We start from the raw sequence: 22,381 nt of genomic DNA on the forward strand, positions 1-22,381 counted from the left end.
CTCGCCCGGGCCGCGAGGGCAATATATTGGAAGCACGTAGAGTCTGCGCAAAACCCAGTTCCTGCCTCCCCCCCATCCTCCTCTTTGCTTCTTACTCCTGCACTCCCGCGCGCGTACGCCTGTAAGTATTCCCTTGTTTATCCCCCTCCTCCCTTCCCCGATGACCTTAGCGAGCACTTGTTTAAAAACCCAGCGCTACGCCGTTTACGCGGGAGGCTGCCTAAGCGCAGCGAGCCGTCTCGCAACCTCCTGGGCCCGGGCCGAGCTCTCTCGCTCGCTCGCCCGCCTGCCAGGGCCCGTCGTCGCCTATCGTCCCGCGCTCGCTCCCCAGCCAGTCAGGGGGGCTTCAGCGCTTCCCCCCTCTCCCCCTTCCCCCCCCTTTCTCGGATCGTGGGCCAATCGCGAGGCGCCCCGCTAGGCCGCGAACGGCGAGGCGACGACAGGGTACATGCGATGCGCTGGGGTTCGCGGCTGGTGCCTCTGGGCGGATTCCTTCGCGCGGGCGGCGGTGCCGGGGGAGCTAGCGTACGGGCGGGCAGGCAGGCAGGCAGGCCGGCCGCTGGCCCCGACGCCAATGGCTGCTGTACGCGGCGCGCGCGACGGCGAGGAGGGATAGGGATAGGGAGAGAGAGGGAGGGCGACGAGGAGGCGTTGGGCTCCGGCGGCGCCCAGGCACGCCCGCAAGGCTGTGCAGCGTAGTGCTGATGGCATCGGTGCCGGCTCGCGTGCAACTTTACTTATCCGGGCCTGGTCGGGAAAGGGGGGCGGGCCCTGGGCGCGGCATACGCCCCAAATCCCGCCCATCCACCCGTTCCCTTAGGAGTGAATGGCGAGGGCGCTGGCGGCCGACGGGATAGTAATGCTGCTGTGTTGGTCACGCTGCCGGTTGCCGTAGGGGCGTGATACCTACATACTGAGGGACGTATGTATCCCATACACTGAGCCCTGAGATGAGGAAAGTAGGATAGGGAGTCTGAAAAGAAGAATGAATCAAGACAAGAGAAAGAGGGGGAGAGGAGAGGACTATAGTGTTGGTTGATGTTACCGTATGCTTACATATCAACCATATACAGCCCCTACAAGCCCCAACTTGTGTGAGGAGGTGTCTCCTAATGCAAGCACTTACCTTGAGTACCGAAGGTACCTAACGTCCTTGTAGGATATGCGCGTACATCTGTATATATACACCTACCTCCTAATCTCATCGTGGGTGTTAGGTATAATAGGTAGATATGCGTCATGCGCTTCTACGTAGGTACCTACGCAAGGAGGTAGGTATGTAAGAGGTATGCCTACGAATTGGCATATCCACCTGGGTCTGAGAGAGGTGGTGTATGAGGCAGGTTAGGCGGGGTGAAAGGCAAACGCTGGATGGCTGTTATTGTAGTACGTCATGGAGGAGGGATGGGAATAGAGCCATCCACCTTCGTGATCGTTGATCGCTTTCTGCTTGCCACGCCGTAGTCCCGGCACGTTTGTACATACATATAGATATTGTTAGGGAGCTACGTAATCCCCCTTTCGTCACCGGAACTCCACCGTCGTTGCGACTCTGGGCTCCTTCGTCAACTCTGACCAAGCGCGCGCGCTCACATCATCCTCTCTCTATCTTGACCCAACTCTAGAAGGCTTCGTCCGCAATCCCTTAGGCTTGAGATTCGCGGGTGTTCCGCGTGCGCTAAGGTCAGATTGAGGCATGCCTTATATAGGTATATATATATGAACCCGGTTAGAGCTTATAAGTGGATGATGAATGGAGTTCGGTGATTAAAAGTATCGACCTTCCTTGCGATACAGATCTTGGTTGCATCTTGTAGTGCCCGTGTTTTTTTCTGCCTCCCTTCCATGTACATAGCTGCGTACTGTACGTACTATACACACCTAGGTACCTAACCTATATAGTATATGCTAGTATATGATAGAGGGAGGAGAAGGCTAGCGATATTATCATAATTAGCTTAGACAGGGGCGGCTAATCTCGGCCTGGATTGGACTGGACTGGAAGAGATGTCATAACCTAAGTGTGGATTTCCATTCATATCCCTAACCTAGGCGGATACTCGATATACGATAATAACTACTACCATACCTGCCATACCTCATTAAACGGCTCCGTCGTCGGGAGGCGTCCGCCGGACTCGACTTCATGACGCGGGTGCTAATGCTGCTACTGTAGATATGCATACATTTACCTGTAGTTATGCATGCATGCCCTAGGCACGTATAGTAATGGGGAGCTGGATGGCGACCTTCCTTATAATCTGTGTCACGGAATGGTGCGAGATCGAGTGACGAGTATCTGCTGTTGGTGATTCGCTCATCGACATGTAGGTATGTACATGTGGGTATAGAGCTAGCGCTCAGGGTTCCCACGACGTCGAGCTCAGGGCGAGAAGACTAGGCCCTATTACGAGTACCGTATGTATGTGCTAGCCGCTCGCGAAGTATTGACCGACAACCATCAAGGGATGGCGACCTCTCAGAAACAAGGCCGGCCCCAGTGGTCAAGACGTCGGGTTCGCACGTGAAACTGGGCGTGCATTACCTGCCTGTGTATGTAGGTGCGCCCGTAGCACGATCCGTTCTGGTGGGTTCTCCTCACATGTTGCGAGGGACTGGATCTTTCGAGCTCAGGCTCGATCAGCTCAGATTCTGGGCAGACGGACAGGGCGACGAGCGTCAGAACGACCAGCAATGGCGAAGGAGACCCCGTTAGGTCGACCGTGTCCAACGGCAGGTCGAGATTCGAGGGAAAGGCCTTCACGGGGGCGAGGCGTATCAAGAACGGGCGTCGAATGCGACCCCAACATGCAGGAGTCAGGAGAAGAAACACGGGGCCAGACCGAAAGCGGCTGGGAGGATCGCCGTGCACGTTGCAGGCCGCAAGGATGGGGGGGGGGCTACCCGTTCTACGTGGAGATTCGTGGAGATGTCCATGTGCTTTTTCTCTCTTTCATCTCTCTCTGAGCACGCGTAGGTACATGTACGTATACAGGTACCTACCTGATACGACTAACCACCTGAATCTGGTACAGAATGGATGTACCCGAGATGGGCGTGCTCTACCAGGTATGTGAGAGGTACCCCAGGTAAGCATAGCCTGCCCGTTGGCTTCCATCCCATCGAGGAAAAGCGAGAAGAGAGAAGAGGGTCGGCAGTGGTCTATTGAACTTACTGGGCAAGGTGGAAAAGAGAGGACGGCATGATCAGAAATACGACCCCCGAGATATCGGCATCGTTAAAAGAGGGCTGTCTGTGTATAGATTATTCGTAATTTCCATCGGCTGGTTTTTTGCAAAAGGGGCCGAACGAGGCGGGAGAAGGCAAGGAAAAAGGACTGGAGAAGCGCTGCCCAATGGCCGGGTTAGAGGGGGGAGGCTGTAATAAATAAGACGACCACATATAGGTCCTCCTGTTGCGCTGCTCTGGTATTGCGGTCGAGCCGCGACGACGGACAGGAAGCATCCGGACCAGCCTGTCGAAGGGCGGCTCCGAAGCGAGGCCAACTTCCACGATTCGCTACGTGCATAGTGGGAAGAGGGGGCAGAGAGAAAGCAAGAAGGGTGAAGGGGGGGGGAGTTCTGTGGGATGCTACCCTACCCCATCTCGTCGTATACGTGAGTGGTGATAATGGATTCGAACAGACTCGGCTGCGCGCGCTGCTGTCATGCATGAACGGCTGGGCTGCCGACGAGCGGGTGGCTAGCCAGATGTGGGATTCTAGAAAGAGGAGAGAAATTATACTGCGACACTGATGACGCTGCAAAGGGGGAGAACGGGGGGGGGGAATAAGCAGCGACTTGCAATCATCTACAGGGCTGCCTATTCATATATGCTGGGTAGGTTCCCTATCTCGGTACCTAATATGTGCTACAGGGCTTGATTGAACGTGGGCGTATTAGTGTTGTCATGTGGTGTGTGTGGGTGTGGAATTCATAGGTAGGTAGGTACCTACCGGACAGAAGCTAACGTGCCTAATGGAGGTGGCGCATGTACTGGGTATAGGAGGTAGGTACCTAGGTATGTTAGGTACCGAGTAGGCTGATAGGGTGACTTGCCTCCTTGACAGATGCTGCTGTAAGCGGTTCATGGCTCAATGCGGTCAACAAGTCCCCCCTCGTCCCCCCCTTTCCCCCTGACACTGGCGTGGCACCTACTCGTAAGCCCGCCCGGACCCTTCGAGGGAGACGTAGCCGATTTCCCGATAGGGATTTAGGTCGAGATAGCACGCAACATTAAACTCGCTTCCATCACTACTGGTCGCATTCTTGGTCCGAGCTCGTCGTCTTAGCGGCTAAGCTAGAGCCCCCTCCCCTCCCCTTAGTGGCTCCAGGTATATACATACGCGGACAGCGCTAGGTTGGTTGGTAGGTGGTATGGCCCCCAACGGGCTGGGGCGCCCTGGGCAAGGTCTCCGGGGCGCGCGTGCGTGTAGGCCATGTACCTCTCTCAATTGGGCCTTCCACCCTGCTCCCAACTGAGCCTCCATCGTCTAGGAACAAGAAACAACAGCAAGACCCCCCCCAAAAAATAGAGAAGGCTACGTAGGTAGGTTAGGCACCTGATATAGGAGATAGATGGGGGGGTTGGCAAACCATCTTGGTTGGTGTCAGATGTACCTAAGGCAGGTAGGTACCGTATCAACACATGGCATACTTTCCTACCTGTGAGAGTGCAAGGTTCACGTACCTACCCAACCTACCTGACGTCTGATATCGGAGATAGGTACCCGGGCCGCGCAGGGTTGAACGTACCCTCGGTACGGTCCACTATAGCCTAAGTACATCAGTTGCGGCGCCACGCATGTACATAATAAATACGTCCCACATATTCAGCATTTACCTGGCACATTTATGAGACTACGACAATACATTTATGAGGTTAGCTTAGCTCAACTTGGGCATGTCCAAGTCCGGGTCGTGCCTGTACTCATACTCATACGGAGTGTTGCCGCAGATTAGGTTAGGTTAGGTTCGATGGGCTCTGGGCTCTGGGCAACCTGCTTAGGCCACTCTGCTTAGGCCACGCTCTGCGCGAAATCCTCAATCCATCCAAGTCGACGCCTTCAAATTCTCCTCCTCAGCTCAGCTTCTTCACGTCAGTCTTCAGCAGCACGATTCCCTTCGCGTCCTGTCATCCGTCCGGCATCTGCGCTCCTGCGTACATCGTCTACCTCCAGAGGGTAGAGTAGAGAGATAGTGAGATGATGATTTCGTCCCTTCTCCTCCGTCTTCTCTAGCGACGAATATCTCTCTTTCTCTCCCTCCTCCGCTCCTCTCTCCCGCCATCGCCAGGCCCGGCTTTTGCTCCCCCTTCTCTCTCTCCTTCCTTACCCGCCCACCAACTCCGCTCTTCTTGTCTCCGTTTACCGCCCTCCTCGACCCCGACCGAGAGAGAAGAAGCATCCCCCTTCTCTTGTCCGCTCGTTCGCTCTCCACCTTCTTCGCTCTCAGTCCGTCCCCGTCCCTCCTCGGTTAATTTGGCGCCCGTCGGCCAACCCGCTACTCTCTCGGATCCCGCTCCAACTCCAACTCCTACTCTCACCCTCACATGCTCATCTCTCTCGTTCGCTCGCGCTCGCCCGCATGCCCACCCCCTCCCTCCCTCCCCCCAAAGGTGAACACCACATGATAGTGCATAATTCTTAATCCAATTCGCTCCAGTTTCCCTTCAATTCGGCCATCTTCCCCAATCCCGTCGTGTTCCCAGCCTCGCATTAGGGTTAGGATTCCACTCTGCGACACCCCGATAGTCCGCCATACCAACAACCTATAATAATAATAATCTTTGACACGGTTCGGCAACCTTCTTCAGATACCCCGCTGCGTTCTCCTTGACAGCCAGATCTTGATTCGTTCTTTTCATATACACACACACGTACACACACACACACATATATATATATCCCACCCATATTCCAAGAGTAATACTCCATCGATCGATCCTTCGGCGCAGCTTGCCGTACTATATCGTCTCGTCGTTTTGTCGGTCGGGGCAGCACCACCTTCGGTTCCACTGACTAAGCTGTTGTCTTCCTGCCGGGGCGTAGTCGTGGATTGGGTGTACAAAATCTATCAACTTTCCGGGCTTGCATCCGTAAGGTTTTGTACACTCCGCTGCCTTCTTGCCTACCTGCCTGCCTGCCTGCCTGCCTACCCCAGCGATTGATCATCTAACCACGACTTTGAACACCCTGCTCGAACGCAACCTCGTGCGGAGGGGAGGGGGGCGCGGTGCCTGCTTTTCGACACGATGGCGTTGCCGTTATCTCTTCACTATGACGAAGATCGTTCGGTTCTCCTGTCTGACTCGGAGGACGATGACGACCTGCTCCCTACCCCTCGCAGAATGCACGAGCCGAAGCGATCCGAATTTGGGGAGGGCGATGGAGCTATGCGCCAGAAGACCAAGGATGCCGCAGCTAATATTCCCACTCACCCGATACCCGCTATGCAACTAGCCTTCTCCGAGTCCCTGGTTGAAGCCACCTGCCCTGTCGTGTCGAAACCGAAGTTGAGGTTTGCCCCTGCGAGGGAGCGTAGGAACTACCTGTTGAGCTGTGCGAAGGGCGCAAAGCTACACGGTGATCTATGGCGTTCCCGGCCGGGCCAGCGTTACCACGAACTCTGGAAGCTTATGGCACAGATATCCTTCGGCGTATATCTTCTGCTGTATGGCATCGCGAACAGCAACGAGCAAGTGGTCAACATCTTGCAAGGCCACATCGACGAGGTGGACGAGTTTCTCGAGACGACGTTAGAGGACGTCGACTTGGCAATTCAGGATATTCGGGAACGCGTCAACTTTTTGAAACTGCCGATGGAAAATATTGCTACCTTTGAGGAGATGCTGGAGGACCGAAACTTTCGGCTACAAATTGTGACCGGGAACGAGAAGATCGAGCATATCATCTCCCGGACGACCACAGCACTGGAAGCAACTATCCTGGACCTCAACGAAGGCCTCCGAGCGACTGACGAATTTGCCACGTACCTTGGCGGCCAGCAAGATCGAGCGTGGCGCCAGCAACGCCCCGAGGTCGTAGAGATATTCGACGCCATGAAGGGGAATGCTCAAGGGTGGCATAAGGCTTTTGCAGAGTTGCGAGGAACTACGTCGACGTTGGATAGGCTGCTTAGTAGGTTGGGCCAGATGGTGGCCGAGACGAATTACCGGGCCGGGGAGGTGAGCCGGAGGACAAGGGTGAGGAGATTTCTTCATGCCGGCATCCCTTTGTTGCCTACTGACTTTTCTGGCAGTTTAGCGTTGCTCCTTTCACTGGCCCGTCTAGCCAGTCCGTGCCGAAGGGCAGCTCGTCGGGTTCGTTCATGCTGTCATCTGATAGATACCAAGCAGTCAAATCTCCGAGCAGGACGTCTCAGAAGTCTCCGTCGGGATCCGCTACGGCCAGAGAGACACTCATGGTTGTTCAATTCAGTGCCCCGATAGAACTGGCAGAACCGGCAGAGCTGGAGGCGAGCAGCCCTCCCCAGATGGTTGTGAGCCTGGTAGAAGATGCGACGCCCGATCGCGAGGAAGAGAAGGCCGAGCCTGCGATGGACGAGGGCCTTTACATCTTGCAGCCGCGGACGTACACTCCGCAGCCGCCGGAGCCAGTACCGTCGCCTCGAATCCAGGACCCTCCGAGCCCGAAGCGCGAGGAGCAGCCGAAACGGGAGGAGCAACCGAAGCGAACGTCCCTGCGCCAGAGGATCTCTCTCAAAGGTAGCAACCTACCGGAGGCGATCCAAGTTCCTTCCCGGGACGCTCCCGAGTTTCAGAGACCGAAGTATCCAATCGCTCAGCAGGCTTCGCCGCGGCACCAGTCTCCACGCATGTACCAAGGTCCGGACTCTGCCTATGGTTCGGATGTCGAGGCCCGTCCCGCTATTCATTCGGTGGTCGACCCCGTAGAAGACATCGTCAAGATGACACCGCCAGCCTTCCCGCTCACGACGATACCCTCTCCACTCTCCGACCAGCAGCACTATTTCCCTGTCCGAGCAAGTCCCCATTCCCCCCTGCAGCAGAGACCTTGGACGGCAGGCACGCACGTCCATCCCGGCCACCTGCGCAACCAGCCGTCCGCGATGGGAATGAGTATGCTGAGTAACGTAACGACGATCACTCCGGAGCGGAAGACGATTAAAAAGAAACGCAGCGCCTTCGGGTGGCTAAAAAAGGCATTCTCGCTCGACGAGGAGGAACGGGCGGAGTTCGAAGCCAGGAAGGCTCAGCAGTCGCCGAATCCGTACTACAGTGCCCGAAGCCCGCAGTTCCTGGACGGGAAGCGCGTCGCCGAATATAGGCGCTACCAACCGTGATCTCTAGTGGAACGAGGACCTGATTTGCAGGTGCGAACAGAACTTTGGGGCTTAGGGGGAACGAAGGGGGGGAGGTGGGAATCCTCCGACTTCGATGATCGTCGAGATGTCGTCATTTCGATTGGGAAGGCTAGGTTGGGTATGCGACTATCGACGTGCGATCGACAGGCACTTGTCAACTTATCATGGTTGAGACCTCGGACCCCCAAAAAATCCGGGACAGTTTTGTCTATCGAGTCTCCGGTTCTCGTAACCCGCATCGGGTTCAGGGGCACTAGATCAAGTCTATTGCTACTGTACGTCTGGCCAAGTAAACGCTATGGCTCGGCTTCTGCTATGCTATGCTACTGATCTGATAATTGCTCCCTCCCCAACCTCAACCCTAACCCCAACCACCGCTCTTCCCCTTTAAAAAAACAAGCATCGAGGATTGTCGTTACACAACGATGAGAGCAGGAGAAAAACAATTGAGGCGCTGGCCTAGGAGGCCGGGTGGATACATCGTAGATGGTTGGTCGTGACCCTTTTGGAGGTTCTCGTCATATTGGGGCGGATGTGGGTGTTTTGGCAGAAGGACAGGTATTGTCGTATAGCGATAATGTATATATAGGGACAACGTGGGTAAGAGAGGTCTGAGAAGCAAGTCGGGAGGCATAGCGAAGCATTTGCGAAGCGTCAAGGGAGCCGGCGGAGTTTGGGAAGTAGGACGGACAATTCGGGACTCGGCAAGCCCCTACGGTCATTGCATTAATCGTAGTCACAAAGAATTCTCAGTTGGTCTTCCTCGCGGTACAGATGATGGGATGGGGCCAGCCTCGACACGCCGACATGTGCTGAGCCCATCGCGTCTCGGAATTTGCGACGTCGGATCCTTCCTATTCGAGAAGGTGGACTATTCGCGGGTGTTGCAGCAGAGATCTACGCTGATCGCGTCCCCCGGATGCTAATAAAATGGGCCGCACGAAGTCGAATCGGAGATCTTCCGGTCACACGGCGTCGCCTTTCGGTACCGCCCAACAAGTTATGGGTTCATGTATATTCTATCGTCCTTTTTTCCTTTCTTTCTTTTCTGGTGCCTGGCCAAGATGACGACGGCGTCACTTTGTTGGACGATGCCTGGGCCCGCCCGCCTCGTCCCTATTTGCATGTAACCAGGTTCAACAACTTCTGCTAGTGTATATGTACGGGTAACTAGCACGACTCGGGTACGGGGTAGCTTCCCAGTATCGAGAGGGCCTTTCAGCCACAGGCGCCTGTATGGCGTCGGGGATGGCGGCGCCCTGGTGCGGTTACATGTATACATACGGAGAGGGTGGATGGAGGGTATATATAGAAACGTGTGCTGCTAGGGTATTAGATAGGGAGGTAGTTTTACATATTTCGAGAAAAAGGGATCGAAGGACTACCCCTGCAACTTCGGCAGCTTCCTTCGACAGGGCCAGCCACCGCACGCCAGCTCATAGCCACCTGTGCCGGGTGCCGCGCCGACTTATCGGGTCTCTGGTTAGCGCTGCGAAGGCTCACCGTCCCCACCGGCTTCGTCGCCCATTGGGAGGGAGTGGAGGGGAGAGAGGGGAGAGGGGGGGGGGGGGGGGGGAGGAGGCGGAGCGAGTGTCGCATATGCCCACGTACCTAGTTATTTATACGTATCGAGGCGCGTCGAGGCGAATCGAGGCGATCAGGTACAGAGCGCGCTCTTGGCGGGCAGGGTACATGGCTAGCCCGACTGCGTAGTAGTCTGATGTATACCCTCCTGAATAAATGGAATTGACCCAAGGTACCTAGGCGCATTTCGGTATCCCTCTCCGCGTCGCTTTGGTCTTGTCTGACAGGTTGTCTGTCGTCGGCGTGTGTGGTCCGGGTTGATGGAGTTGCAAGCCGTTGTCCGGGACGTTGGAAGCCAAGTTTGGACGGCGCGCTCCCACGTAGCATTTCGTCCCAACAATTTGCATATGTATGCGGACATATCCTGTGCTGCCTCTTCTTCTTCTCGCCCGCCCCCGCGACCAACAACATGTGAAGGGCGCTGCGTGTCTTTGGCCCTGCGCGCTTATATAGGTGTATATATACCTACCTACTAGCATCGAATCAATCACTCCGTCTTTCTCGCGCGCCTTCGCCATACCCAGCCTCGCCCACTAACACCCCAACCACCGCTGCCGCCACCGCCACCGCTGCCACGACAACAAACCAGACATCCCACGCGATCGCGCGCGAGACGCGCAGGAGGGGAACACGCGGGGCTAGGACACGCGAGTTCTATATACTTGGAAGAGAAAAGAGCGGGAAAAAGAACAAGAAGAAGGGCACGCGAGAACGCCGAATACATATCCACATCCGTAAACATCAGCGTCGACGACGACGACGACATCGCGACAGCGCCACGAGAAAGCGAATGCGATCGGGCCCGGATCGCTAGCCAGACCGCCGCAGCCGACCATGGGGCTGCGCAACCCCTTCGCCTTCGGCCCCGGGCCCTGGGACCCGACGCACCGCTTCGTCACGTCGTGGCTCGTGTCGCCGCGCGTCCTGTTCGGCCTCCGCGCCCTCATGGTGAGTTGCGCTTTATACCATTTTACCCATCTTGCCTTTTCCCTCGTGGGGTTTCGTGACGAAAGAGGGGAACAACTGTTATGATAGTGCTAGTGATGGCGGTGTTGAACCCCCAAAAGAAGAGAAAATGCGGCGTCCCTGGCAATCGGGGTCTGATCGTCGCTGCGATGGTCGCTGGCTGCTGCGGAGCGTGCACGCCGCCACGGGCCGGCCATGCAAGAGCTCCGTCTCCTGTTCTTCTGCTCCCCCCCTCTCTCTTTCATTCCCGCCCTCTCCCTCTCCAGATCCATAGCCACCCACCCACCGCTGACCGCCGCCCAACTTTCCTCTCCCAGTGCCTCTACGCCTTCGTCACGCTGCTCTTCGACATCGGCTACCTGTGCGCGCACGAGGAGCTCGGCGGTTGCCAGAAGGCGCGCGACAGCTTCTCCTTCTTCACCGTGCTCACGTACTGGGGCATCGCCTTCTACCAGCTCGCCGCCGCGCTGCACACGCTGTCGTACCTGGCCGCGCCGCCCGCGCGCGGCCCCCCCCTCGGCCGCTGGCCCCGCCCGCTGCAGGCCCTGCACGCTTTCTTCTACACCACCGTCGTCACCCTGCCCTTCCTCGTCACTGTCGTCTACTGGGCCGTCATCTACCCCTTCGGCCGCGCCTGGTTCCCCTCCGTCTACGCCGCCTGGTCCAACGTCTCCGAGCACGCCCTCAACAGCGCCTTCGCCCTCGTCGAGATCGCCCTCCCCCGCACCCGCCCCCCGCCCTGGCTCCACGCCCTCTGGCTCGTCGTCCTCATGGCCCTCTACCTCGCCCTCGCCTACCTCATCCGCGCCGTCCGCGGCTTCTACCCCTACGCCTTCCTCGACCCCGACCCGGCCCACGACGGCGCCGCCGGCCCCCTCGTCCCCGCCTACATCGTCGGCATCGCCGCTGTCACCGTCCTCGTCTTCGTCCTCGTCAGGTACCTCATCGCCCTCCGCCGCTGGCTCGTCGAGGACCGCCTCGGCTGCCGCGGCAAGTTCGCCGGCCCCTCCCCCGTCCCCGTTCACGACGAACTCGAGATGGGTCGCGTCTCCGGCCTCGAGTCTCTCGTGCATAAGTGAGCCCTCGCCCGACTAGCGGCCAAGCGGTGGCCAGCTGGCGACCAGGGATTTGGCTATTCGTATACGGGTTGCGGTATGTGGAGGGAGGGCGGTTAGCAGCGGAGACTTAGTGCTTGGACACTCGGTTACGTGTGGATGGCGTTACGATGAGAATACGCGTATGGTGGATTAAGCAGTTGGCTGAGCGAATGCCATAGATTATTTAATTCAGAGAGGAGAAAGATTCGGGCATGGGTTGCGCATGCGCTCCTCTCCCCTCTTCTTGTCCTCTTTTCATCTTTTTCTGTTATCGCCTTTTGCGAGATACCCTCAGGCGCGAGTCGTATATAGGTTAAAACGAGTAATGCCACGTTTAGCTGCAATATATATACATATATATAATCATCTACATTGTATAAAGGGACTCCGGTCGAATACTTCATAATTCCGTCTTCTTATTCGTACAGGAGGGGGTAAGTGATATTAGTAGTACCAGACCTATTACGTATGTAGTAGCTATGTCAAAAGTTGAACGGTCTCCCAAGATCAACATTTCAAATTGATACCGCGCCTCAGCTCCGATTCCCTGACTTCAAACATGATTTGCACGGCGACGAACAATACCGAGAAGGACCCCATCAGGAAGGCGAACCCTATACGGCACTATTGTCAGCAGTTGTCCGGTAGCGAGGATGAGGGGGGGAGGGACTTGCCAGAGAAATCTCTCAGTATGCCTGCTATGATGCTCTTCAAACCGTCTACGCCGACGGCGAAGCCGACTAGGTTGGCTGTCATCATCATCAGCACGTTGCCCACAGCGCCGACGCAGCAGAGCATGCGGTAGGCGGTGGGTCTGCCTTCCCAGTTCCTCTTGGGGAAGGCGAAGCCGGTCACCATCTCGGGTAGCATGAAGAAGACGACGAGCCAGCCCCAGATGAGGAGATGCATCTGGATGTCGTGCCAGAGGGCCACGAAGGTGAAGACAAGCACGTAGGTGAGCACGGACCGGGCCGCCTCGCGGAGGTTCCGGAAGCTCGAGCCTCCGAGGGGCACGTAGATGTAGCGGAGGGACCAGCGGTAGAAGCTACGGTGCCAGCTGCGCCAGAAGGCCAACGTGCTCCAATTGTCACTGACGCACCGGACCAGGTTCTCGGGTGGGTCGATACCGTCAACGAGCGCCCAGAGCCGGAAGAGCCGCCACGGCAGCAGCAGTTTTAGCCAGATGAGATGCAGGTTGAAATAGCTGAACAGGCCTAGGTGGGCGGGCGTGTACTCGGCCCACACCGGGGCCGCTTTCGAGATGGCCTGCACGTAGTCGTAGTGCAAGATCACTTCCATGGCGACCAGGGTGAGGAGGAGGCGCACTCCGTAGCGGATCGTGCGCGGGGTTTCGATCGTGGCGGGCTTGTACCGCTGCTGAGAGATGAAGTCGTTGAAAGTGATGATCGGGCCCGTTAGATATAGGGGTGCGTAGATGGCATACGCGAGATAGTTCCTGAACGAGTAGTCCTTGGCTTGCGCCGGGATCTGTACGCGATCCCGTTCACTCAGAGAAGCCGGGTCGACTTGCTTCTTCTTAGGCGCATTAGTACCGTCTCGATAATCCCTTTCCGTGCGCTGTTGCGCGACTCACCTCGATGGGGCTGTAGCTCCTGCGATCGAGGCTCCAGTAGTAGTCCAGATTGAAGCTGATCAGGCGTAAGACGGTAAGGTTGAAGAGGATCTCCCACCTGCTCATGAGACCGCCATAACTATCGACCCACCTACCCCAGGATACCAATGCGGGATCAGAATCTATGAGCGAGCTATGAACCGGGGGACCCGAGATCCAGACAGCCAAATCCCCCAATCTGTACCCCTTGCATAGATCATTGGTAAATAGGATACCTACGTTGAACACCCATGTCGCGGCGGGTATAAATTTTCGAGGTAATGCTGCCGCGATCTGGTAGTTCGCATAGAGGATCGCGAGGATTTTAACAATGGAAATCCCGTGGAGCGCAATGAGGTATATGAGTGCGAAACCGAAGTCAAAAGTTGCCCGTTGATTCAATCGTTGGTCTGCCTCCTCTGGCGTGGGCCGCGACGACCGCTCCGCCGAACTCGATCGGTACACGATTGCGATATAGAGCCGGCGAAGAAGCGGGTGTAGGACAAGCAAGGCGGCCATATACGGTAGATTGGATCGGAAGGTGTGGTACTGGGAATCGGAGGTGTCCTGCCGGCTGTTAGCAAGTGCCGTTTCCGAGGCGTGGGAACGCCCACGATCTTGCGGCCAGGAATCCATCCCGGAGCGAGCAAGTGCTCATACTTGGCATATTTGGGGTCCGTCGCTGGTGAACACAGGTTAACTCATGTCAGAAGAGATGGGGCTTCGGTTTGAAGAGCGTACTTCTCGAGGCATCGTAGGCGATCCAGAACATGTAAGGAAGGACGCAGAGCATGAATACACGGTAGAAGATGAACTCCGGGGTATGCCATTTCGAGGGCTGGGCTTGACCACTCCACTTGGCAGCTCTCTCCTTGCTCGAGGCTGGGTCGTTTCGGGCTTCTATGACGGCGCTGTAGGGGGTCGAGGAGGAGTTGGTAAAGCGAGTGTCGAGGGTATCGAGATCGTAGGTGGCTCGGAAGAAGGAGAGGAGGCCCATGGCGGAAGAAGAAAGGCCAGGCCGGTGCGCCTGAAGCTGCAAATGTTGGTATTCAAGACATGTGCATGAAAATCGAGGCTGTCAACAGTGACGGTGCATGCTCTCCAGGAAGGCGGGATGGCGAAAGCAACAGGCAGAGAACGCGATCCGAGGAGGTCGACTGTGATATCGCCTCGCTAGAGTATGCGATGATAGAGTGAGAGTGCAAGGTTGTAGGCATGTGTCCGTGTTGATTGCTGTGGACTCGGCACAGAGCCAGGAGAGGACAGGATATTTTGAGCAGGACGCAGCAGGCTTGGTTGGTTGGTATGAGGTAGGTAGGTAGGTACCTCGGTATAGGGTGGTAAGCAGGATCGGGGATTTACTAAAAGCCCAAGTACCTCATACTTGGCCTTCGGGGTTCTAGTCTCAAAATGTCGTGTATAGGTACCCATACTTACAGATGAGGTACGAATGAGCCTTACGAGAGGTACGTACCAATCCTGCCACAACAGAAGCTGGAGAGTATGAGTATAGCTCACCTTAGGTACCTCTACCTACATGTAGTAGTACCTCCGGCACCACACGAGGTACCTTAGGTATCTACCTGCCTTCCCGTAGAATTAAGATACCCCTCCACACCTGTAGGCAGGTACAAACAATGTAGCGAGACATCGACGCCTATTGGTCCAAGCGTATCCCTCCTAGATCCACCCCGACGTGATTCGAAATTTGGAAATCGCCGTGCTGCGATTGGGTCTCGCTTGCTTATGGTCAGTATCAAGATGAAGAAAGACGACAACATCAACCAGCGTATAGGCATCCGCCTCTGCTCCGCTCATCGGGATGGTAGGGCCGATCCCTTGGACGGACCCTCCTATGAGGCTAGCTGTTATCATCATTATCATTATCATCACCAACAACAACATCGACTCACTGCCTTCGCTCTATGGAAATACCCTTCTCCCTCCCCACATACCGCTCTGTATGCCTCCCCCCCCCCCTCCCTTCTTTGGTTTTCTTCCTTCCTCCTCTTCCGATGACGTGAAGTTGGGATACGCCCCGTCTCGTTAAGTCTAACGATCGCTCGCGATGAGTAGGGCGGTCCTTCAGCAGCAGCCGCGTCTGTTCCGCCGCGCGGCTGTCATCGGACCCTCTCGCCGACTCGCGCGTAGATGGCGGACCAGTACCGCCGGCACATGTCGGCGTGAACGGGGACAGGCGGTGAAGACTTCATCCCGCCTGTGGCCGACTCGATATTTCAGCGTGCCTTCGTCCAGTCCCGACGACAGTGAAGATGCTCAGCCGGGCACCTATAGCGAAGCCGACCATGAGCATGCGGTCATCTCAGCCTTCGACCTTTTCTCCATCGGCATCGGCCCTTCCTCTTCCCACACAGTTGGGCCGATGCGGGCAGGTGGTATCTTCGTTACTGATCTCATCGAGGCTGGCCTGTTAGAAAATGTGGGCATGATACGCATTTCCATCTACGGCAGTCTTGCACTCACCGGCGAGGGCCAGTAAGTTTCAACACTTCCTCTTCCTTAAGGTTCGGCCATCTCTCTACCTATCTTGTTGCTAGAGTAAAGCCTCCACGGCACCCGACTTAGATCTCTCTTAGTTCGATGTATTTGCTGAAGAGGACACCTGCTGATTCTGGGACTTTCCGCAGCATGACGCCTTCTGCGCTTCTGCTCGGCCTCGAGGGTGCGAATGTGGAAACTGTAGACACGTCCTATGTGCCCACTCGTTTTGAGCGGATCAAAAAGGAGAAGAAGTTATTCCTGGGTCACAGGCTTCCCCAAGGCAAGGCGAGACAAATTGACTTCGACTACGACCGCGATTTCAAATGGGAGTGGGGCAAGAAATTGCCCATGCATAGTAATGGCATGCGCTTTATGGCGTTCGACAACGAGGGGAATATGCTGGCAACTAATGATCTATTCAGCGTAGGTGGTGGCTTCGTCGTCAACGGTGCGTTGTCCACCGCGGCCACCACAGCAGCAGCAGTCCAGGCCGCAAAGGATACCTCGAACACTAAAGAACTCCAATCCGAGAGCTCCGGTGGGCACCCGGCAGACCTGGCCGAGAACATGTTCTACAAAGAAATCAGACGAGCTAATGCAGCGGGGGATCGAAGAACTGGTCCCGAGGTTAAGTCCCACGCCAGTGATCCTGCCGACGAGCCAATGACTTTAGAAGGAGCTCATTCGAGTCAATCCGGATCCCTCTCTTCTATGGAGCCTGCGACAGGAGACGCGGACGCTGAAGTCACCAATACTAAAACGGCTGAACGACAACCTCGCTACCCGTTTCACGACGCCCAGAGCCTGTTGGCGCTGTGTAACAAGCACAATTTAACTATTGCGCAGTTGGTTTACGAAAACGAGAAGAGTCATGGGTACACAGACGATGAGATATTTAGAAAAGTGATGCGCATTTGGGAGGTTATGGACGACAGCATACTCGAAGGTGTCCAGGCGCCTCTCGATGCAATACTTCCGGGGTCGCTTAAGCTTCATAGACGGGCGCCGGGCCTGTATAGACGGTTAACGAGAGGGCTGTACCCGTCGCACGCCCGGGTTGATGACACAGTCCAGGGGGAACAGCAACTGTCGTCCCAGAATGGTAGCGATGGCGAAGCACCACCACTAGAGCCGGTGACGTCGACTCCAGCCACACTAGATCGAAAGCGCCCGATTAACAAGCGGAGACCCCAACGGATACACGGCGCTATTTACCACCCCATCATGCCGTGCCTCCCGCGCCGCACCACATTCCCGGCGATGGATTACTTAACTATGTACGCAATCGCAGTGAACGAGACGAATGCGGCGGGTGGGCGAGTCGTGACGGCGCCGACAAACGGCGCGGCAGGAATCATCCCTGCCGTGCTAAAGTACACTATCGAATTTATCAGCGACGACACAGAACGCGATATTATGACATTCCTTCTGACCGCGGCCGCCATAGGCATGCTGTACAAGCGCGGGGCCACTATCTCGGCAGCGGAAGGTGGATGCATGGCTGAAGTCGGAGTAGCCTGCTCCATGGCGGCTGGCGCCTTCGCGGCATGCATGGGTGCGAGCCCCGAGGCGATCGAGCAGGCGGCCGAGATCGGTATTGAGCACAACCTTGGCCTGACGTGCGATCCTATCGGCGGGTTAGTACAGGCGCCTTGTATCGAGCGCAACGCCCTCGGCGCAGTGAAGGCCATCTCAAGCGCGAACCTAGCCCTAAGCAGCAAGACGGGCACCCAGAAGGTTCGGCTCGACGATGCTATTCGCGCTATGCGCCTCACTGCTAAAGGCATGAGAAACGAGTTCAAGGAGACGAGCCTCAGTGGTCTAGCTACTAGCGTGCCACTCAACATCCCCGTCAGCGTCCCCGACTGTTGACTCTTGATTCTCGTGAGTGGGTTAAGAGAACGTTTCTTTTTTTATAATACAAGGAGAACTAAGAAGCATTCGCGGTTGAGGGCGAAGGTAAATACACTCACTATAAAGGGCAAGTTTTGAGTTAGAGTCTACGCGCTAAGGTAGTATATAAATATAAAGGATTTAGGTAGACTTGTGTATACGATATATAGATAGAGGTACGGCGTATATTACTATGTTTTATAAAGTAATAAATGGAATAAATGCTATTACAGTGGCTGTTTCGTCTTGTTGCAGATATTATTTAAATGCTGAATCTTGTAATATATACACAAGATAAAGCTTAGTTACAAGAATATAGTATTAAGGATTTTATATAGTAGTATTATAATAAAATCCCAAAGCTAGGTAATAAATATATTCTCATAGTAAGAAAAACAAGTACTTACTTTTTTGAAAAAAAAAAATAAACAAATAAGTACTTAGCGAAAGGCGGTTGCTTATATAACTAGAAACGAGATGAATTAAAACGGTTACCGTTTGAAGGATATACTTATAGTATCCTAAGGCAATCAGGCATCAAGAAAGAAGCACTGTGAATAGTAAGAAGGAGCTAAGCGTACGCGATACTAAGGTTCTGGACAGCTTACTCGAAAGCATACTTTATTAGTAATTATAATACGTACGATAGTTTAAGATAAATGAAGTTAATATTACTTTATTAATCGAAAACTAGGAATTTAATATAGTTATCGTATCTTAAGTATATCTTTCAGTTCTAGAGATATAGTAATCACTAGCTCGAAGGTAAAGAAAGTAAAAAGAGAAAAAGAACTAAATGTAACAGTTACTTATTTAGTTATTATAATACGACGAAGCGACTTCAGCATTTATAACTCTAATAAATATACTAATTAAATAATGATAAATTGAGTAATGAAAACAATTCCTAAATTAAAGTAAAAATAATAAAGTTATGTAACGTAAAGGTGGCTTCTTAGGTTGTTCCTCTTCGTTGCTTACCTTAGTAATAGGAGCTCCTATATATTTGCTCCGTTACTTCTACTCCTTTAGCTCGTTCTTAGATAGATCGACGACCTTTTCTCTCCTTTTGCTCCTTCTCTCGTTACTTGTGAGATAGCTCTCTGCGCGCGCTCTCGCGTACGTAGCTCCTTCATATAGCTACGTAATAAGTTAATAATTTAATAAAGTAATAATTCTAATTATAATATAGTCTATACTTACGGGAGCTATAGTTGCTCAATATAGTTTTAAGGTCTATCGCAACGTATTACGTAACATATTAAAAGAGTATGTTCTACTGTACTATTATAGTACCTATCTCTTAAAGAATCGAATAATTTATATAACTAAATAAACTTATTTATTTTTATATTACGGAGTAGTTGAACTAGCCTATATAAGCCTACATACCGTAAAGTGTAAATATAGGCGTCTACATTTTACGCGATAGTTATGAGCCCGGTTAGCGCTCCAAGGTGCTTTGGTTTAGTGGTTCGGTTCCTTTAATTACGCGTATACGGGCGTAGTAAGCGTAGCCCCTTACGCGGTAAAGCCCTAGAGCTAGACTAGAACTAGTAGTAAGGCGTCGCGCTAAGAGGTAGGAGGTTTGATTCTCTACGAGGGGCCCCTAAAAAAGAGGCGGTCGGACGTTAGCAGTTATTACCTACCTACTAGGGTATTTAAAAACTAGGGGGTATATTACGGAGTAGTTAAACCAGCCTATATAAGCCTACATACTGCAAAGCGTAAATGTAGGTGTCTACGTTTTACGCGACATCTTAAGAGTTTCTATTTAAGGTATCACATTATATTTATTTAAAGCTGTCGTATCTATCTGAAAAGTTAAATAAATCCTCATATATATATTAAAAAGAGCGTAACGAATAATATAATAATAATCGTTGCGAGATTACTTTCTTATTTATCGCAAGTTTATAATATTCGTAATTAAACGTAAGTATATCGTTAATCTCAATATTCTGAGTATTCTTTAGAAATACTTTAAACGTCTCTATGCTTCATGGACAGGAGCAGCGTGGGCACGCTGTGATGAAGACACGTAAGGCAAGGTCAACTCAACTGCCAACAACTAGCCTAGTGCTATTGAACTAGATTACAGCTATAAACAGCTTGTTACGTAGTAATTGAACCAGCCTATATAAGCCTACATACCGCAAAGCGTGAATGTAGGCGTCTACGTTTTACGCGACACAGCTATAATCAGTTGATTAGCTGGATGAAACGGCAACTAGGAAGAATACAAAAAAGAGAGACTAAAATAATTAAGAAGAGACATTGAGAAAAGAGTAAGTAACTATAGGTCCTGATATATATATATTTAAGCCTAATTAATGAAAATATAAATGCGAGACCTATATAAATATACATTTGAAAGACTATGTAGCCTAGTCTCACCGCACTACTACAATATTAAAAAACTTTATAAAAGTGTTTATTTTAAATTTAAAAAGTATATTAAATTTAGCATGCTATTTATAAATATGTAATTATTATATATTTTATTAATATTTCCTTTCTTTAATTATGTATAGTGTATATATTACTGCTTGAATATTACGTAATTTATATTTATTTAAAAATTATATAAAAAGAAATTATATAATATAACTTATAACCCTTATAATCTTAAATTAATAACGCTATACATGGTTAAAAGTAGTAACTTTTATTATTTTTTAGTAATAGGTAGGGTAGTATGAAAAGGTAAAGTCTGTAGTTAGATAATATATAGTATCTACTTGACTTATTTACTACTAATATGCACGAAATGTTTTTTCTTTTACTATTATTACTATATAATTAAATATGAAAACCCAATAATCAAGTAAGGCTTACTATATTATGATAATTAGGTTTTAAATAGAATCAAGTCCGTTAGTCTTTAAAGTAAACTAAATTAATAACTTAATATAAAATAATTTCTTATAATAATTATTTTTAAACTTTGAAATATTTTAGTAGTATAGTAAATCTTAGCTACATAGCCTTTTAGATAAATATTTCTATAGGCCTCGCATTTAGATTTCCATTAATCAAACTTAGTTTTATAAATATTATAATCTATAGCAATTTACTCGTTTTTTAATATGCTTTCAATTTATATTTTTTAGTTTTTTCACTTTTGTTTTCTTTCCTAGCTGCCGTTTCAGCTAACTGATCAACTAATTGCAGCTGTTTACAATTGTGATTTACGTCAATCGGCAATAGGCTAGTTGCTGACAGTTGGGCAGACTGTTACCATACGAGTTTCCAACAGCGTGTCAACGTTGCATTTATTCAATATATACTAGCCTTTGTTCTCAGTAATATGTAGTAATAATAAAGAAACAGAATTTAAACAATGTATTATACATATAACAGTGTATTATGATGAGTTAGTATTCTTAATTATAGTTTAATAACAGTGTATAATTTATTGAAAGTCGTATTGTTTATTAAATGTCAAGTTTTATAACTTGTATTTCATCCTACGTACAACGCGCAATCTAAACAAATTAAGTCTCAGCATATTATTTCACCAATATCTACTGTCAACAAGAAACTATTTTATCGTTTATTTCCATGGATCCTCCTATGGTAACTAGGAACTTGTTAAGATTCTGGGGACCCTCCAAGGTAGATCTAAAAGAGACATTTGATGCTGATTTACAAAGTCTCTACTCTACAGCCTACGGCTTGATTAACCAAAATATATCACGAGATCAATGGCGGATGGTACAGTGGACTCTAGACGACTTTGCTCAGTTTTACGATTGCGAAGAGTACGCAAAAGCGTGGTCAACTTTTGTGAGACTGTGGCTTAACCAGAACCTCTTGGTCGCCTTACCATCTTGGGAGGATGTTGTGGAGGCATTACAGGACGTCTTCGAGACCCCTGAGGTATTTCACGAGTATGTTGGTTTATGCCCCGAGAGCAAACTTCCTCTCGCTACCTGGGAGCCGATTGACTACATTTGTGCCTTCATCATACGCTTGCTTAACTACCGCAGGCATTTCAATGATGGAACGGCAGCTAGCGGCAGCGACTTTGAGTTCCTCCAGGCGATGTATGCCGGTTCATTTGGTAGCGATAATCCTTTCTACCATCCCTGGGATGCTGTGGATAAATGGGCCGCTGCATACCTCCTCTACGTTAAGCTCAAGTATGAGTGCAACCTCTACGTAGAGGACCACCTCCGCCAGCATCCACATAGCTTTGACCACGATTACGCTCAGGCGAAGAAGTCAGGCCCTGTGCATGCTAAAGGGGAGGAGGAATTTGAGAGACGCCAGAAGGCGGCAAAGAAACACAAGAGAGCTCTGGAGAGAAAAGCAGAGAAGGGTTGGTTCTGGTTTCCTAGCATGACACTGTGGTAATAACTAGCGAATATTTCACCTAC

At 51.9% G+C, this 22,381-nt stretch overlaps 5 protein-coding genes across 5 annotated transcripts; 4 read left to right on the forward strand and 1 right to left on the reverse strand.

Moving 5' to 3' along the window:
* Positions 1–6,393: 6,393 nt before the first annotated feature.
* Positions 6,394–8,324, forward strand: GGS23DRAFT_606337 (uncharacterized protein; the record flags this gene model as incomplete). Its single annotated transcript, XM_051519894.1, has 2 exons — positions 6,394–7,203; positions 7,260–8,324. The coding sequence occupies 2 exons, from the start codon at positions 6,394–6,396 to the stop codon at positions 8,322–8,324; spliced, it is 1,875 nt and encodes a 624-aa protein (XP_051370190.1).
* Positions 8,325–10,763: 2,439 nt separating this feature from the next.
* Positions 10,764–11,974, forward strand: GGS23DRAFT_598632 (uncharacterized protein; the record flags this gene model as incomplete). Its single annotated transcript, XM_051518811.1, has 2 exons — positions 10,764–10,877; positions 11,213–11,974. 2 exons carry the CDS (start codon positions 10,764–10,766, stop codon positions 11,972–11,974), a joined length of 876 nt encoding a protein of 291 aa, XP_051370191.1.
* A 375-nt stretch (positions 11,975–12,349) lies between these two features.
* On the reverse strand, positions 12,350–14,914 carry GGS23DRAFT_576971 (MBOAT-domain-containing protein). Its single transcript, XM_051516896.1, has 5 exons — positions 14,346–14,914; positions 14,219–14,286; positions 13,587–14,171; positions 12,667–13,525; positions 12,350–12,606 (listed from the first exon to the last, which is right to left on the reverse strand). Exons 1-5 carry the CDS (start codon positions 14,599–14,601, stop codon positions 12,500–12,502), a joined length of 1,875 nt encoding a protein of 624 aa, XP_051370192.1. The 5' UTR covers positions 14,602–14,914; the 3' UTR covers positions 12,350–12,499.
* Positions 14,915–15,275: 361 nt separating this feature from the next.
* GGS23DRAFT_576974 (serine dehydratase alpha chain-domain-containing protein) lies at positions 15,276–18,234 on the forward strand. The gene is made up of 2 exons (XM_051516897.1): positions 15,276–16,100; positions 16,253–18,234. The coding sequence occupies exons 1-2, from the start codon at positions 15,673–15,675 to the stop codon at positions 17,976–17,978; spliced, it is 2,154 nt and encodes a 717-aa protein (XP_051370193.1). The 5' UTR covers positions 15,276–15,672; the 3' UTR covers positions 17,979–18,234.
* A 3,329-nt stretch (positions 18,235–21,563) lies between these two features.
* Positions 21,564–22,358, forward strand: GGS23DRAFT_612043 (uncharacterized protein; the record flags this gene model as incomplete). The annotated part of the gene is made up of 1 exon (XM_051520457.1): positions 21,564–22,358. The coding sequence occupies one exon, from the start codon at positions 21,564–21,566 to the stop codon at positions 22,356–22,358; it is 795 nt and encodes a 264-aa protein (XP_051370194.1).
* Between the last annotated feature and the right edge of the window lie 23 nt (positions 22,359–22,381).

The sequence above is a fragment of the Durotheca rogersii genome, assembly GCF_024521655.1.
Source record: "Durotheca rogersii strain YMJ 92031201 chromosome Unknown GGS23scaffold_18, whole genome shotgun sequence".
NCBI lineage: Eukaryota > Fungi > Ascomycota > Sordariomycetes > Xylariales > Xylariaceae > Durotheca > Durotheca rogersii.

Excerpts from the sequence above, each read along its gene's own strand:
- GGS23DRAFT_576971 (XM_051516896.1), bottom strand. The coding sequence starts at position 14,601 with ATGGGCCTCCTCTCCTTCTTCCGAGCCACCTACGATCTCGATACCCTC. Across the intron at positions 14,172-14,218 it reads GGATTCCTGGCCGCAAGATC|GACACCTCCGATTCCCAGTA; the intron begins GTGGGCGTTCCC and ends AACAGCCGGCAG. Across the intron at positions 12,607-12,666 it reads CATACTGAGAGATTTCTCTG|GGTTCGCCTTCCTGATGGGG; the intron begins GCAAGTCCCTCC and ends AGTGCCGTATAG.
- GGS23DRAFT_576974 (XM_051516897.1), top strand. The coding sequence starts at position 15,673 with ATGAGTAGGGCGGTCCTTCAGCAGCAGCCGCGTCTGTTCCGCCGCGCG. Across the intron at positions 16,101-16,252 it reads GCACTCACCGGCGAGGGCCA|CATGACGCCTTCTGCGCTTC; the intron begins GTAAGTTTCAAC and ends GACTTTCCGCAG.